This window comes from Natator depressus, chromosome 1 (genome assembly GCF_965152275.1).
Source record: "Natator depressus isolate rNatDep1 chromosome 1, rNatDep2.hap1, whole genome shotgun sequence".
Taxonomy (NCBI): Eukaryota; Metazoa; Chordata; order Testudines; family Cheloniidae; genus Natator; species Natator depressus.
Window position 1 is genome coordinate 224,950,779 of NC_134234.1, and position 17,903 is coordinate 224,968,681.

Genomic DNA, 17,903 nt, shown 5'->3' on the forward strand with positions numbered 1-17,903 from the left:
TACAGACAAGAGAATTGAGAGAGAAGTGAAGTTACTCAAAAATCATGATGTTAGTCACTGATAGTTATGAATAGAATCTAAAACACCTGATTCCCAGCCCCTCATATAATCACTGGACAGCACAACTCAGAGCCTGACAATAACTCTCAGACTATTTTCTCTAGCACATGAGTTAGCTGAAGCTATTCCTTTGCTACAGGGAAATTTCATGGTCCTAAATTTGAATCCCATTACCTCTCTTTCTGTACTGGGTACAGCTGCACTATATTTATTCCCTGACTCAACTCTCAATGAGACCCCTGCCACTCAAAATGCTCTCTCCTTACTCATATACCTGCAAACATACCTCTGTTGTGACCCTGCACCAATCCTCCATGTTCAAGTCCTAGGCAGAGACTGGCAAGATGGTGATTTCTGTGGATATGCATTTTCTAGAAACTAGCTTGACATCATTAAATGCCTTTTCACTAATGAGCTAAATAGAGTTTGAACCCAAGACTGCCAGGAGAAAGTAAATGACACCCTGAGCCACCTAGTGAGTCTATTGGACTTACAATTACATGAACATTAGAATATATTTTAAGGTGTTCTCCAAAAGACCTGCACATAATAAATTGCATAGAACTCCATGAAAGCTTTAAACAAGATTTAATCTGCACTGTACCCTGGATTATCACGAATGGGATTACTCACATGAGCAAAGCTAAATATGTGCATAAGTAGCTGCAGGAACAGGGACACGTTCAACTCTTCTTCTTCTTCTTTGTTTTGCAAGAATGCCTAGGAGCCATACTTATGGATCAGGACCCCACTGCATTATACAAAACACATAACCAAATGACAGTCCCTGCCTGAAAGAGTTTACAATCATAGTCACCAGCTGCAACAGAGACTGCCACTGATAATAATTTCAGCTTTCCAACAGCAGAGTCTCTCAGTTATTAACAGTGTGTTAACAAGCTGTTCTGGAAACAGCCAAGCCTTAGTTACCCGCACCACAAAGAGCTCCTGGTTAGAACAACCCTCTTTCACAATTTGTGACTGGAAGTTCTGTTGACTCAATGCTTATCAGAATTTAGAACCCACCTACAATGGAACTAGTGGATAGCAGAATATATGTCTCTCCAAGCAGGGTGTACTAAATGCCAGACATACTGGAATATATAGAGTCACTCTGTCAGCATAAAAAATTCCCAATGCCCGGAAAAAGGCCACATGATTGAAGTTTTATCACCAGTAGATTCATGTGATGTCAGCCCTTTAGATAATTAATATATTCCCCTCGCTAAGCTTTAAGTCAATCTGGTTTGTTCCCTAATATTTTATTCCAGAGTAGTAGCTCTACTAAAATTTCAATGAAATATACATAAGCTGGGCCAAATTCTGCTACCACAATTTCACTAGTGCAGATGAAGACACTGGGATTGCACTGGTGTAACTGAGTGTGGTCCAATGTTTTGAAGTAATTGAGTAAAGCACACTGGAAATTTTACCTAATTCTTGATGATGCAGGATTGCAGTACAAATAAATGAGTAAACCTTGGTTAAAGCAAGAGGCCTATGTGTGGGCCTTTGGGGCTAAATCTTCAAGCTCCTACTTGCTCTGTGTGGACATTACATATCACACAGCATGCTTCCATAAGAGTGGAGTTTGCCCTGGTGGCATTGTTCCAAATTCCTCCCTTGCTCAATTTCTTCACTGCACACTGATCCCCCATCTGGCTGCCAACTTCCATCCCCAAAGGCAGTTGCACTTTAGCAGTGAAGTGATTTGTGTATGGAGCAGTAAATAGTTTTGAAAAGCACTTTGAAAACCTCCAGGATGCAAAGCACCACATAAAAAACGTACAAAAAGAACAGAACAATGGGTTTTAGTATGGGCAAAGGGAATAGAGCAAAGCGGGGGTGGAGGATGGAAGAAAAGGTGCATATTAATATATTGTACTATAAATATATAATAATATGCTGTTTTGTACTTCTACAACATGGCCCAAAATTTTAAAAGATATAAATCCAAAATTAGACTGTTAAGTCTGTATTTAGGCCCTTGGTCTAATTTCAGAAATGCTGAGTTTCAGAAACTTTTATGCACCTGACAGACTGGAAGCTATTAGCAGCTCAGGACTTTTGAAAATCAGGCAGATGCCTAAATATGGACTTGCAGTCTAACTTTAGGGTCCTATTTCTGAAAGTCTGGGCCATGGATTTTTACCTCTGCCCTCTACTGGATGGAACGCTGAACTTGCTATCAGATCAGTCTAGTGCAGGGGTCTCAAATTCAATTTACTTTAGGGCCAGTGCCAGTACTCAAATCCTCCCAGCGGGACAATAATGTCACTGAAGATGGTGTTTAGAAAAGAAAACATTTATATTGTATTTTTTATTTCAAATTTCTTAAATAATAAAACTGTCATACAACTTCTTTGCCTGCCAGAGAGTTTTTAGTGTTTGCCAGACACCTGACAACGCTTCAGTTCTGTCAGTTTGTTGATGTTTGGCCTCAGTGACTGAGCAGTTGAAACCTTCAGGATTGCAGTAAGGTGGGCATCAGATAGTTGTGTTCGGTATTTTGACTTGTTTATATTCATTATGGAAAAAAGTGACACTGCCTCCATGGCTGACTCTGCCCAGCAACTAGTGATGGTATCTCTGTCCCTCTCCCCCCACCAATGGGAGCAGTGGGAGGCGGCGCCTGCAGCAGACAGAGCTGGCAGCGTGGCTGCATGTGTCTCTCCTCCACAGGCTGCACTGGGGAGGTTCTCGGGCCGCAGATGGCCTGTGGGCCGGGACTTTGAGACCTCTGGTCTAGTGCCTGAGGCTTAGAGGAGATGAATGTTCCGATACAAATCCTACTGTATCATGGATTAGTGACCGAGTCATTATAAATTAGCCAAACCCAGATCAACTACAAATATAAAACTCATGACATGATAAGTAATTTATACTCACTGGTGATTCCAAGGATTTGATCGTAGGATTCAAAGGTTAGCAAAGGCTGTGGGAGTTCCCTGAGGAAGGTCTTCAGGATAACAGCAGGAATATGGATATCTCCATAGTCATCAAAATTCACAGGCTTCCCTAGAGGACCAAAAAGGATGATTCCTCAGTTACATGTTTCAACATCTTTTATTATTGTTTAAAAATTGTTCCAAACCACAGTTAGAAAAAGAAAACCTCCTTGTTTTCTGCTTCTGCAAAATCTTAACATTGTCATGTTGTACTTTTTTAAATGGAGTTTTATTAATCTAGCTTCAAGAGACTCACCTCAAAAAGACATTTCAGCAAATGAATTCAACACATTTCACAAATTGTTATGTAAAATTATATTTCATTGTCATACCCATGGAAAAACGCTAGAGACAAAATGACAAGAAGATCCTGCACTGGATAATTTGTAACTAACTGCAGCAACCTACCACGCATTGAGGCAATGCAAGTGTTTATGAAAAACTAGACCATTTTTGACTTAAGCCTCATAATTCATTAGTTGCTGCAGATCTTGTAAACTCCAGCTTTGACATCAATTGATGACTCATTATTCAGAAAGCTTTAAATGCCTGTCGTTATCTTTCAGGTTTCTGTATTACTGCTTACATTAATATGACATTTTAGGTTACAAATGGGTTTATGATTAACTAATTACATGAAAGATAGCGATACTGTGTCACCAACAGATAGAACATCAATCTGGCCTTTAGAGTGTTATTAATTTAAAGCAACGGGAGGATGGCGACTTACCCTGATTATAGAGTTTCTGAACCTCTTTGATAGTTTGTATGCTGGCTGACCTTCTGAACAGGCCTTCTACTCGGAGCCCTGAAAAAATAAAATGAAGGTGCTCTGTGTGAAAGCTGTCGTTCATTGGCTTGTTTTGATGGGTTTCAATCCTATTAGAACAGAGTGAGTGGGTTTGGTGACAGGTACACATGACAGACTCAGAGGCAAGCATTTTTCAAAGACTGCCATTTTGTTGAGTTTAGAGTCCAGTGAGGTTCTTCTGAAGAGGTGCCTGCATATTGTGATCCATAAAGCCAGGATGTAGAATCAAACATGCTTTACCCTGGAATAGCAATCTGAGCTCATCCTTTAGCATACTTTGTGGAAATAACATTTGCTTTTCTCAAGGTTTTATTAAACACTTTGCATTTAATTTTTTTCTTTCAGGGTCAAGTTTACAAAAGCGCCCACATGACGCAGGAGACTAAGTCCCATGTCAAAGATAGTAGTGCCTAATGGCTTATCTGTACAAACACTTAGTTCGTGGCAAGCTGGGGTGTGAATCTACCGCACACTAGCCTGCCACAGACTAGCTGTGTCTGTGTGGATCCTGCTGCCATACATTAAAAGTTCCCTATTGCACTTCAATCTATTCCTGTTTCAAAGCAGCGTAGATAAAAATGCACCAGGGAACTTTCAGCACACAGCAGCAGGGTCCACATGGAAGTTAGTGTGCAGCAGGCCAGTGTGGGGTAGATTCACATCCCAGTTTGCCATCAATTAATGTTCAAGTAGACAAGCCCTTAGAATTTTAAAATCATTGGGATTTAGGCTCCTAAGTCACTTTTGAAAATGGGACTTTAGTCGTATAGGGATTTTGCAAATTTTACCCTAAATTTCCCACAAAGGCATCTACTATCCCAAAAGACAGAGAAAAGAATGCAGTGAACTTCCTACATTCAAAGCTTTAGCTAAACATTTCAAAATAGAACATTTATGTGAACGATTATGAATCTCTTCAGTTTGCAAAATTTGGGACAAGAACAAGTTATGGGATTTCTGGTACTTTTTGTTTCCAATTTGGCATAAAGTCACTTTTCCCTCTCCCCAGCCTGTGCTGCTCCACCCAATCTGCATCTCTTGCAAGGCACAGGATAGAATCTGACTCAGGGTGTTCCATGCTCTGGAATCACTTTCCCTGCTGGTCCACCAAAACTCAAAGTCTCTTGATCTTCTGTGGCAGGAGGAAAGCTGTTTGCTTGAAGGGATGGCTGCCTGTGTGGGAGGTGCACAGATTTTTAGGCAATGTCCTGCCAACACTTTTGTATGTGCTTAACTTAAAGCATGCAAGTAGCCTCATTGAAATTAATGGTCATGTGCTTAAAGTTAAGCAAATTCATAAGAGTTTGCATGAACAGGGGCCTTACTTTGGTTTGAGAGGGTTTTAAGTAGAACTAGTTACAACATTTTTGCTGAAATATGCCCTTTCATCAAAGCTTAAATGTTTTGCAGAGATGTACTGGTTTCCACAAAACTTCTGATAGGCAGGTTTTTAGATCAGGGAAGGAGAGACTCTCTCTATCCTGGTGGATGGGACACTGGCCTGGCATGTGGGAGACCCATGTTAAAGTCCCTGCTTTCTCTTCTACCCTTCTGGTGTGTTAGCTGTGAAAAGAGAGAGCCACTAGGGGGTATACAGCAGGCAGATATAAGCGTGTGTACGCAGAAAATAAAGTCACTTTATTTAAAGTCACTGCGTGTGTACGCAGAAAATATTCACTTCCTCCACGGTGTCCTGGGCCTCTGTAAACTCTACCCTCACCCCATTTGTGTGAAAATATTCTGAAGGTTTTATTTTTGCTCTAATGTGAAACTGAATTGTTGTCCTCGGGTCAGCTATAGTTTTTAGGCAATATGTTAAAATGTGGTATTGAGGCAGTCATACAGTACTGTGACTAGTGCTTTAATTACAGAATATAATCCAGAATGCACAGACTGTGATTTAGTGCATCTTAAGTTACTGCACATATGCTTGGAGTGGTGATGCCCCTGTTTAACTGGCTGAATAATACATCTTGTCACTCTCTTTTATTGAGGTATGTATTCTACTTATTCGTACCCCATTATGCAAAGAAACAGAAAAGAAAACGTCCCCAAAACTTGTCCCAGTGCCTAGTCTTGCAGTTAACTTCTTCATTGCTTTTAGCCGTTCAAAGCAGCTAGTGAAGTTGATGTGGGATTTGTAAATCTTTGTTTTTGTAAGGTGACACTTATGTAGGTCCTTATGGTTTAACTGATATACATGACAAGGTATTTGCACAGTTAACCCTCTTCTTTCTCAAAAATTGTATTCATAATATGAATTGAGATTTTATTGTCTCAGAATTCTAAAGTGTAGATTACGCTTGGATTCATCATTTTTAGTAATAACATCTACATTTAAAAGTACTATTTGCCAGCTTAGTCCTGTGTTAAACTAGTTTCTGAGACTGTGAGGAGACCAGCATATCTGCTAGAGAGTGAGGAAAGAGACTTAGATGAAAAACAGATTTTTTGCATTGTACTATTTTAAGATAAGCATTTATTTACCTTCACATTGAAATAGCAATGAGCAAGTTACGCTCATTTTGTAAATTCCGTCTCCGTGTGTGAGAAGGACGAGAATTGACAGGCATGGTTTTGGTTGCAAAGAGCCTTTTTTTGCAGACTTGGAAGGGGGTTTATATGTGCTTGTGGTAGGTCCAAATAAGTTGACACTGGACCTGATCCTGTACCCATGTAAGTCAATTTAGGAGGCATGTCATTGTCTTCGGTGGTGAATGATACAGCTCATTGGGGACGTGGCTTTAGAAATGTTGTATTCTGTGAATGCTAGCTTGGAGAAATGACTTATTTTGTAGTTTGACATTCTTTTTTAATGCAAGGAAGAAGCAACCATATAAATGGCACCCAGCCTGGTGAATAATTGATACGAAGTATTAAGAATTATTTTAAAAAGTAGTATGTTGAGTGGGAGAGGAAATAATCTCCTTTTGTGGTCATTATTTAGTAAACTCTGAGAATTGGTAGGTGAAGTCCCATAGGAAGAAAATCTAAAGGAAAAAAGAGCTCAGGAGAGCTTGCAGTTTCTCAGAGAAACTATGTTAAAGGCTCAACAGCAAATTGGCCTGATACGAAGGAAAGAGGTTCTATCAGGAACTCGAGTGTCCTGAAAATAAAAAAGAATCCTACAAAAAGTGGAGACATGGACAAATTGCTAAGGAGAAATACAAAAGACAAGACTAGCCCAAGCCATCAGGGACAATCAGAAAAGTGAAGGCACAAAATGAATTATACCTAGCAAGGGACAGAAAAATCAATTAGGAGCAAGAGAGAGACAAAGGTCCTCTGCTTAGTGGTAACGAGAGCTAATAATTGATGACATAAATGATCTGGAGAATGGGGTAAACAGTGTGGTGGCAAAGTTTGCAGATGATGCTAAACTGCTCAAGATAGTTAAGACCAAAGCAGACTGAAGAACGTCAAAAAGATCTCAGAAAACTAAGTGATTGGGCAACAAAATGGCAAATGAAATTTAATGTGGATAAATGTAAAGTAATGCACATTGGAAAAAATAACCCCAATTATACATGCAATATGATGGGGGCTAATTTAGCTACAACTAATCAGGAGAAAGATCTTGGACTCATCATGGATAGTTCTCTGAAGATGTCCACACAGTGTGCAGCGGCAGTCAAAAAAGCAAACGGGATGTTAGGAATCATTAAAAAAGGATAGAGAATAAGACGGAGAATATCTTCTTGCCCTTATATAAATCCATGGTACGCCCACATCTTGAATACAGCATACAGATGTGGTCCCCTCATCTCAAAAAAGATATACTGGCATTAGAAAAGGTTCAGAAAAGGGCAACAAATGATTAGGGGTTTGGAACATATCCCATATGAGGAGAGATTAAAGAGGTTAGGACTTTTCAGCTTGGAAAAGAGGAAACTAAGGGGGGACATGATAGAGGCATATAAAATCATGAGTGGTGTGGAGAAAGTGAATAAGGAAAAGTTATTTACTTGTTCCCATAATATAAGACCTAGGGGCCACCAAATGAAATTAATGGGCAGCAGGTTTAAAACAAATAAAAGGAAGTAGTTCTTCACTCAGCGCACAGTCAATCTGTGGAACTCCTTGCCTGAGGAAGTTGTGAAGACTAGGACTATAACAGGGTTTAAAAGAGAACTGGATAAATTCATGGAGGTTAAGTCCATTAATGGCTATTAGCCAGGATGAGTAAGGAATGGTGTCCCTAGCCTCTGTTTGTCAGAGGGTGGAGATGGCTGGCAGGAGAGAGATCAGTTGATCATTACCCGTTAGGTTCACTCCTTATAGGGCACCTGGCATTGGCCACTGTCGGTAGACAGGATACTGGGCTGGATGGACCTTTGGTCTGACCCAGTATGGCCATTCTTATGTTCTTATGTTAATTATCATAAATTCACCCGAGTTGGTGTGTAAGGGTGCGCTTTATAAAATGTAGGTTAATATATTATTTTTAGCCATCTACTGAATGATGTTCATGAGAGTGAGAGTCAATATAATAGCAGAATCAACAATGTAAACTAGTGGTAAAACCTAAATAGAAATAAGTCAACGGAATTTGAATGGACACCCAACTAATACTTACAGTATGTACAAGAACATGTATTAGTAATTTAATTCTCAATTCTGCAAATATTTATGCCCTTATCTAAAATTAAAGTTAAGCATGGGCATGACTATTTGCAGGATATGGGGCTAATACTAAACTTCAGAACATGTGGTCAAGTCTGGAAGAGTTATGAATGACAATATACCAGAAAACCCACTTACACAGAGGCTAGGAGGGACAATATAGAGTATTAGAGGACCAAACAGCTATCTGAATGCTTGGCTTACTCCCGTCCAACCATATTTAAATTGAATAAAGTTATTGCAAGCCACATCAACTGTTCTGTTAAATTTATAGCTCAACCTGTGTGAAACTACAGTTCTGAAAACGGTAAGCAGAATAGGCACTGCCTTTAGCAAACAATCAATACAATAATTTCCTGAGAATTTGAGAGTTTCACCCTAGCTGCCACAGGTGCAGAGAGTATTTTCTAGACAAGTTTTCCTTGGGATGGATCTCCTAATTATTCACTATTTTGTTTTAATGAGTTTATTTAACAGTTACAGCCTTTATCTGATGTGGCTCTCCCTCTAAACTGTTTTGTAATAAACATCCACTTTTAACATGTTTATTCCTTTATCGGGTATGCTTTACAGTAAGCTTTCCTGGGTCTAATTGAATACATTAATCTGAAGTGCAGACAGCAGCTGTGCATGCCTAGGACTGAATCTCCTCATTGTTATAATAATTATACTTAATACCAAACTTTTGCCAGGTAAGTTTCTTAGCAGTCTTATGGGCAAAAGTGACTTTAAGCTTCACCTACAGAAACATGGAATATTGATGTCGCCTATGCTGTTTTCAGAGGTAATTTTTCAAGACAAATAAAATGTAAGCAATAAATGATTTTGTTTTTACCACAAGCACCAACCAGACAGTTACCAAAAGTAGGTTTCTTCCAGACCCTTTAACTCCCCCACACCATCCAGCCCACACGTACAACTATTTAAATTAACCAGTTTTGATTACCTTTAAATCAGCACAGCCATCCTTAAAGCAAAACTCCTGCAACCAATTTCTCTATTCACTTGGGAAGTGAATTGCATGATTTTCTTTTCTCCCAAAACCAGCAATGTTTTTCCTCAGGTGGAAAATATGTGACCCTTTTATAAAGCATGGGTCATAACTTTAGCAAAAAGATGGTAGAGGAAGAGTCATTTTTTGTAGGAATAAAGACAGCTTTTTTTCTGATTCCTTTTGACCTTTGTAGTGGTCAAAATCAAGTAGAATTACGATAGTATCCCTTTAAAAAAGTTATTGTTCCTCCTGTGGATCTCACTCTCAGAAGCCACCAAGAATCTTGCCAGAACAGAAGTGTCTATATATGTAGCCTTGCATGATGTATATAGTTAGTAAACTTAGCATTCAGACCCCACTGTACCTGTGTGGGTCCTTCATATTATATTGTTGTTAAGAGCAAGAGACACAATCACCTTTTTGAGTAACTTAGTACTATTTAGCACCAGGTCTGTCAAGCATGTTCAAAGAATGCTCTGCGTTTTGCAGCAGACAAATCAGAACCAATAAGAGGACTGGAAGGGCAAAAAAGTACCCTCAGCAAACACTGTCCCCACTGAGGCATTATTGCTTAGAACGCTGCATTTTCTTCAAAACTTTTTTTTTCCCTCCAGTGAGACCAATTCAACTCTTTTTAGGCCTGCATAAATCAAGGTATAAGGTCTGGTTTAATACAACTTTATGACAGGAGTTTAATTCCACTTTCGTAGGGAGAAAGATACTCCCCTTGGTAGACAAGTTAAACTACTTTGCCATTAATAGCATATTCCAGCCCTACAGAATAAGCAGTTGAATGTGTAGACCTTGGACACAAAAGGTTTACTTTCAATGCTTGCTTGTGATTTTGAACAATTTAGAAACATTCCATTGCAATTCCATGTCACGCACCCATATACCCCACTCCAAATGGCAGATCCTCAGCTGGTGTAAATCTGCTTGGCTTCACTGAGATCAACAGGGCTGTGCTAATTAACAGCACCTGAATATCTGGCTCAAAAAGCCCAGAATTAAAAATAAAAAAAGTTGGACATTATATAGAATGGTTCAGTGATCTGAATGGGGAAGAGGTTGTATTGTCCTACCATGTGTATTCACTGACAAATAACTGCATACCTTGGGAACTTCGCTGTTTGTAACAAACAGCAGTATTCAAACTATTTCATAACCATAATTGGAAATAGCTTGATACTCTATACTGCCTTTTAAATAAAAGGGATTTCACTGCCACAGACAGAATTTTACAGTGCAATGTCATGGCCTGTAACGGCACAATATATAGCTCTAGGACATGGTGTTACACTCAGAACTAAAATCATTAGAGTGCAGATAAAAATATCTTCTACAACACCCCGAGACTTCTTGTGCCATAGGAAGAACACATAGGAATATTTAAGAAGGGTCAAAACTGATTTAAAAAAATTAACAAAAAAAATCTGTGTTACGACTTTGTTGAAAAATTGTTTGCCAGAAAGAGAGAAATTAGAAACTCATTAGATTCCTCTTTCAAAATGAGAGTTAATTATTTAAATTCTTACTGCTAAAAGGAGTGATGGGCCTGCAATTATATTAGAAAGCACCATGCTGGCTGAAACGCTATACATAAAATACCCAAACTTTGTTTTAAAACTCTCCCAACCACTTAAGGGTAGATTCTGCCCTGCCCTCTCACTGGAACACCGTAAAGGTTTGAGGAAATGGCATAAGTAACCTTCCTTCCTCCGTGTGTTGCTTGTGTAAGGCAGATATCTTATTCCTTGTCTAAGAGCAAAACCTGGGCTTTGTTGGTTACAGGGGCAGCTCCATCTCTATTCCACAGGGGTGTACAGTGACGAGGATACATGGGGTGGAGGTGAGGCCATGAGTCCAGACCAATAGAAAGAGAGCAGGTTAGTTATACTGCACTCAACACAGGGGCGTAGCAGTGGTTGTCTCCACATGGGGCAGTGTGATTGCTCTGTGCTTAAGTTGCACAGTCTAGCCCTTGGATTTTAGAATGAATAGGTTCAAGTTACAGCTGATATCTTTGAGCAGAGATTATTTATTATATGTGGGCACCAACAAAATGTAAGTGGTTCTTATTACAAGGTTTATTTTTATCTTGAGATTTCTGCAGAGATCTCAACCACACTTGAAATGTATAGTGTCTCAGTGAATCCTGGTAAAAATATAACTTTTGTGAAAAACGCAAAAGCCAAGAACCCTGAAATGTATATTTAGCCATTGTCACACTTACCCAGTGTTGCATTTTTAATGTTATTTGATATACAAACTTGACAGAAGTGTAGGCCAGTGGGCAGATTCACCAAGCTGGGGCAGGCCAATGGCTTGATTCAGGGCAAGTTTTATTAAACAAAACAGAAGAGACAATAGGTTCAAAGGAATACAAAATGCTAAAATACTTTCCTGCTCTCTACCAGCTGGGAAGGGGAGAAGCCCTCACTGGCTACAATGCAGAGCATGTCCCAGTTCAATCCCTGGCTTCATGAGCCATGGGAGTAAGGAATACATTGGGTCTCCCTGGATCACTATGGGCATTTAAACATCCTCCACTGGAATCTTCTGAAGAAAGTCCCTGCTTGCACCTTCCTGTACAGGCCAGCGTTCCTGAAGATGCATGCATCATGCACCTTGCCAGACCACCCCTTGTTGACTTCAGTGAAACACCCTCAGTGATCCACAAGCGCCTGCAATACCATAGAGCAGTACTCCTTTCTACTGATGTACTCAGTTGCAAGATGGTCTGGGGCCAAACCTGGGATATGCGTGCCAGCTATTGCCCTGCCGCACTTATGGTATCCCACTGCTGCAAAGCTCTCCACTATTTCACGCACGTTGCCAAGAGTCACAGTCCTTCGTAGCAGGATGCGATTTAATGGCCCTGCACACTTGCGCTAATGCAGACCCAACAGTACACTTTTCCGACTCCAAACTGATTTGCAACTGACTGGTAGCATTTTGCAATTGCCAGCTTCCACACAGTGATCACCACGTGCTTCTCTGCAGAGAGGGCAGCTCTCATTTTGGTGTTCTTGTGCTGCAGTGCTGGGGCAAACACTGCACACAGTTCCAGGAAGAGGAGGTTACTCACCTGTGCAGTAGCTGACGTTCTTCGAGACTAGATGACCTCCTGAGGTCCCTTCCAACCCTGATATTCTATGAGTGTCGGTGCGGCCCTGCGCCATTCGGAGATTTTTACAGCAGTACCCATATCGGCCGTGCATGCGCAGAGCCTGCCTCACATACCAGTTGTCTTAATAGTGCGCATGTGTGGCTGAACTCCTCAGTTCCTTCTCTACAATGGAGGCCACCCCAGCTCCGAAATAGAAGGGAGGAGGGTGGGGAGTGGAGCACCCACAGGGGTCACTCATTTCGAAGAACTTCAGTTACTGCACAGGTGAGTAACCTCCTCTTCTTCTTCGAGAGGTGTCCCCGTGGGTGCTCCACTGTAGGTGACTGAAAAGCAGTATCTCTCAAGGAGGTAGGGACTTCGGATCTGGAAGGAATGCAGTAGATAGAACAGCTCTGCCCACACACGTATCGGTGATGGGTCCCTGTGTAAGAGCATAATATTTTGCAAACGTATTTCCAAAAGCCCAAATGGAAGCTCTGGAAATGTCCTGAAAGGGGGATGTTATGCAGAAAGGCCACTGAGGCTGCCATGGATCTGGTGGAGTGAGTCCTGATAAAGGTAGGAGGAGTCACGTTCTGAAGTTGATAACAGAGACAAATGCAACTCGAGATCCAGTTGGAAAATCAGTGGTTAGAGATAAATGAGTCCTAAGAGCATTTTGCAATGGGGACAAATAGCTTGTCGGAATGCCTAAAGGTTTTAGTCCTCTCAGAGTAGAAGGGCAAAGCTCTGCGCATGTCCAAGTGTGCATCATAGATTCAAAGGAATTCACATGTGGTTTTGGAAAAGGTAAGGAGATGGATAGGCTCATTGACAAGGAAAGATGAGTGCACCTTCAGAGAATTTCGGGGAGTAAGCGTAGGGTGACTTTGTCCTTAAAAAATATGGTGTATGGCGGATCTGCTGTGAGTGCTGCAATTTCTCCTGTGCGTCTTGCAGAGGCAATCGCTACCAGAAATGCAGTTTTCATAGACAGATGTAGGAAGGAACATGTGGCTAATAGTTCAAATGGTTTTTGGATAGGCATGTTAAGACTAAGGGGAGGTCCTAAAATGGATTAGGCGGTTTGATGTCTGGGTACAGGGTTTGGGGTCCCTTAAGGAATCACTTCGTAATGGGATGAGCAAAGATAGTCCTTTCGTCGATGGCATCATAGAACATTGTAATTGCGGCCAAGTGGTGTTTGATGGGATTCAGGGAGATTCCAGAGAATTTAATCTCTAACAGATAGTCGATGATTAGCGGGAGAGGCATGGAGAAAAGGAGCAGTGTTTGTGACACCCCACCAGTGTGTAAATCTTGTCCAGTTATGAAGGCAGGTGTTGCATGTAGAATTTGTTGTGCTATGAAGGAGTACATTTTGAACCTGCTCCGAGCAAGTTCGCTCGGCATGAGAGAACCATGAAGCCAAACCTTGAGATGTAACATGATTAAATTGGGGTGGAGTAGTGGACCCTATTGTTGGGACAAGAGATTTGGGCAGAGGGTAGTGGGATGGGTGCGGAAAGCTACATCTTGGTAAGGAAAGGGTATCATGCCTGTCCGGGCTATGTGGGGCTATCATTATGACTCTGGCTTGGTGTGTTCGTATTTTTATCAATAATTTGTGTATGAGTGGTATTGGGGAAATGCATACATTAGGTCAGTGTTCCATGGGAACATGAGTGCATCCCCTGAGGAGTGTTTGCCTAGTCCCGCTCTGGAACAAAATCTTGGGCATTTCTTGTTTGCTGCAGTTGCAAAAAGGTCTGTGGTTGGGTATCGTACTATCTCCTTGTCTAGTTCTCATTCGCGGTCTGTGGAAAATCTTCTGCTGAAGTCGTGGTGGTGGTATTGAGAGCGCCAGGTAAGTATGCAGCTGATATTCAGACACTGTGTCTGAGACACCAGTTCCATAACTTCATCGCTTTTGTACAAAGGGAGTGGGGTCTTTCCTCTTCCCCCCCCCACCCCCCCGCAGCCTGTTTACATAGTACATGCAAGCAATTCTGTCCGTCATCATCCTGACATGCTGGTTTTGTATGAAGGGGAGAAATTGGAGGCAGGCATTGCGTATCGCTCAGAGTTCTAGATGTGAACGTTCCTGACTACAAAAGTGCAAGAGGCCATGTGGCTTTGGAGTTGTCTGCAAGCTCGAGCAGCCACTTGTGGACTGTTGCACAGCTTGGGAATGAAAAGGTTGATGGTATTAAAAAGGTGTAGTGGGGGAGAGGATATTTTTTTGTGGGAGTTGAAATGTGCTCCTATGAACTCCAGTTGTTGGGTGGGAGTGAGTGAAGATTTTTTTTTTTCACTCATAGGCCAAGAGCATGGAAACATTGGATTGTCTGTTGTGTGGACTGAATGGCTTCTTGGAGGGTCCTGGCTTTGAAAAGGCAATTGTCGAGGTAAGTAAAAATTATGATTCTCTGCCTTCTGAGATGAGCTGTTATGACTGTGAGGAGTTCGGAAAAAACATGAGGTGCAGTCAAGAGGCGGAAAGGTAGGACCCTGACTGGTAGTGTTTTGAGCCCAGAACGAAGTGAATACAACATCTGTGTGCAGGATGTATGGTCACAGGAACATAAGCATCCTGCAGGTCGAGGGCTGAAATCTCCCTACTCCTGTGTTGGAATTATGGTTGCAAGTCACCATTTTGTACTTTTTAAAATTTTATTTAACTAATATATTGAGGCATCTGAGGTCAAGAATGGGTCGCCATCCCCCAGTTTTATTTTGTGTTAAAAAGTAATGGGAGTAGAACCCTTTTCCTCTGTGTTGGTTAGGCACTGGTTGTACTGCTCCTAATTGGAGGAGATGATGCACCTCTTGGTGGAGTAGTTGTTCGTGAGAGGAGTCCCTGAAAATGGACGCGGGGGGTAGGGGGGAAGGAATGGGCACTGAAGTAGGGATAATGTTTTCTATACCCTCGGTCACATCTTCAAATTTGCTTATTAGTTGGAGGTGGTTGATATGGAGCCAATGAAATGGTGTGGCGACATTGATATCTTGGTCACTGATGTTGTTCATGTGGTCTATGACTTTGTTGAGCATACACTGGGTAGCGTGGATGTTGATAAGGTTGGTATCTATATTGTCTCCTCCTATTTGCAGGGGTTTGGATACCGAGAGACCATAATGTCGCTCTTGAGTCCTTCATGGAGTAAAGCACATTCTTGATGTTACTGGCAAATCCTTTTGATGGTGAAAAACTGAGATCTTCGATGGTATTCTGAACCTCGCAAGGAAAAGAAGACTATGAAAGCCATGTAGCTTGACACATCACGACTGCTGTAGCAGTGGACTTCGCAGCTGTGTTAGCAACACCAAGCACAGCTTGTAGTGTGGTACAGGAGATGATTTCTCCATCAGAAACTATGGCTTTAAACTGATGGGTTTTTGCCCTCTGGAACGTCATCATAAAGTCCATGAGTTTCTCATAATTTCTGTGGTCATACTTTGCCAGAACGGCCGCATAATTAGATATCTGGAATTGTAATGTGGATGAAGCGTACACTTTACGACCAAGCAGGTCCAGCCTTTTACTGTCTTTATCAGTTGGGGTAGACCTGGGAACTGGTGTTTGTTCTTTTGGTTAGCTACCTCTACTACCAATGAGTTTGGTGCTGGGTGAGTAAAAGGAACTCAGACCCTTTGCAAGGAATAAAATATTTCTGGCTAGCTCACTTACAGGTAGGTGTGCTCGTAGCTGGTGTCTGCCATATGGTTTTGGCAGGATTCATAATGGCTGGATTTATAGGTAAGGCAATCTTGGATGTGGAGAAAGGTTGCAGGGTGTCAGTCAACTCATGTTGGTTTTCAGAAAACTTCCTCCAGATTAATCCTCAACTCATTGGCGACTCTTTTGAAGAGGTCTTGAAATTTTAAGAAGTCATCCGACAGTGTTGGTGGGGGAGGCAGTATAGCCTCATCCTGTGTGGATACGGGTTCCACAAGGGCTGGGGAAGCATGTGTAGCGTGTTCATAGAAGTGTGGAGTAACAGCTTGTTGTTGTCTCATTCGTAGCCGTATGCACTGGTGGTGGCAAGGTGGCATTGCTCCTATTTCTGGCATCTTGGCGATCATAGTGGAATCACTTATATGGTGCCCATGGATCCTGTATTGCCAATGACCGGGGAATGGCATAGGTGGTGCCATCCACGGGTTTGTATACCAGGGAGGGAGGTCTTTGATGAACTCAGACCTAGATTTTCTGTGACCAGTGATGATTTGGCTCTGTGACTGGGAGAACTGGTATGGTGAAAAGTCTCCCTGCACTATGGCTTCCTCATCACTAGAAAAGTGAGATACAGACAGAGACAGCAAATGTCCAGAGAAAAATAGGTGTCAAGTAGAGGTGACTGTAGGTTAGGTGACACCTGTAGGTCTGGTGAATGAACGAACTGCGGTGCCGGAGAGCCTGTGCGAAATAAACCCTCCGTTAGGAGCGCCTGCCGCGCTGGAGGGTTGTTCTCTGCACCGTAGCGCTCAATTCATGCGCTGAGGTCGGCGGTGCCAGGGAGGTAAGCACAGTCCGGGTCTGTTCCGGCAAGGTCCTCTGTGCTGGCACCGTGTCCACTGCGGTGCTGGACAGCGCCATGAGAGAGGTAGGCAACTTGAAGCCTGAAGCCTCGGCACTGGGAGCTTGCACTGTTGCCGCAGCCACAGGCGGGATTAGCGCATTGCCCGGAGAACCGGCACATCAAAGGTGCTGAGCCGGGGGAAGGTCTGCATAGAAAAATAGACCTGCTCAGCGACCCTTTTGCTTTTAATGTTTCCCTTCTGGGTGAGGAAGGCAGGCATTTTCCTTTTTTGTCCTTTCTGGATATGGAAGGGCTGCGGTTCACTGAGGAGCCCACACCTGGGTGAGAAGCAGGTCCGAGTGACTTCTGCCCAAGAATCCATTTTCAGGCGGCGTTCTCTATTTTTATGTGTCCTGGATTTTAATTTGGAACAATGGGCACATTTCTGAGGAATGAGGGACTCCCCCGGGCATTTTATACACTGGGAGTGACATCCGAGATAGGGATGGCGTCCCTGCACGTAGTGCACCGCTTAAATCCTGGGGAGCCAGGCATATTAGCGTCGGCTGGAGGCTGAGAGGAACAAGCAGGAACAATTTTTTTTTTTAAGGGGATGAACTTATCTAGTAACTAGAGTGCTAAACTAAGGGGAGGGAAAGGATGTAGAATGGGTAAGAGGAAAAGTTAACGAGTCTGCTGTAGGTCCAACTCCGGCCGGGGAAGGTAGAGAAGGAACTGAGGAGTTCGGCCGCACATGCTCACTATTAAGACAAGACTGGTATGTAAGGCAGGCTCCCCGTGTGTGCGGCCGATACGGGTACTGCTGTAAAAATCT

The 17,903-nt window shown here is 42.2% G+C and overlaps 1 protein-coding gene across 3 annotated transcripts in view; it reads right to left on the bottom strand.

Annotated features, from left to right (window-relative positions):
• Positions 1-17,903, bottom strand: part of ARHGAP8 (Rho GTPase activating protein 8) — a 132,437-nt gene that overhangs the window by 6,866 nt on the left and 107,668 nt on the right. For 2 of the 3 annotated variants that reach the window (XM_074936570.1, XM_074936580.1), the window contains 2 exons: positions 3,739-3,816; positions 2,950-3,078 (listed from right to left, as the gene is read on the bottom strand). In XM_074936570.1, coding sequence (XP_074792671.1) covers positions 2,950-3,078; positions 3,739-3,816 — 207 coding nt within the window. Of the gene's footprint in view, positions 1-759; positions 812-2,949; positions 3,079-3,738; positions 3,817-17,903 lie in introns of those variants that run through there. The other variant, XM_074936588.1, reaches the window with a different exon arrangement.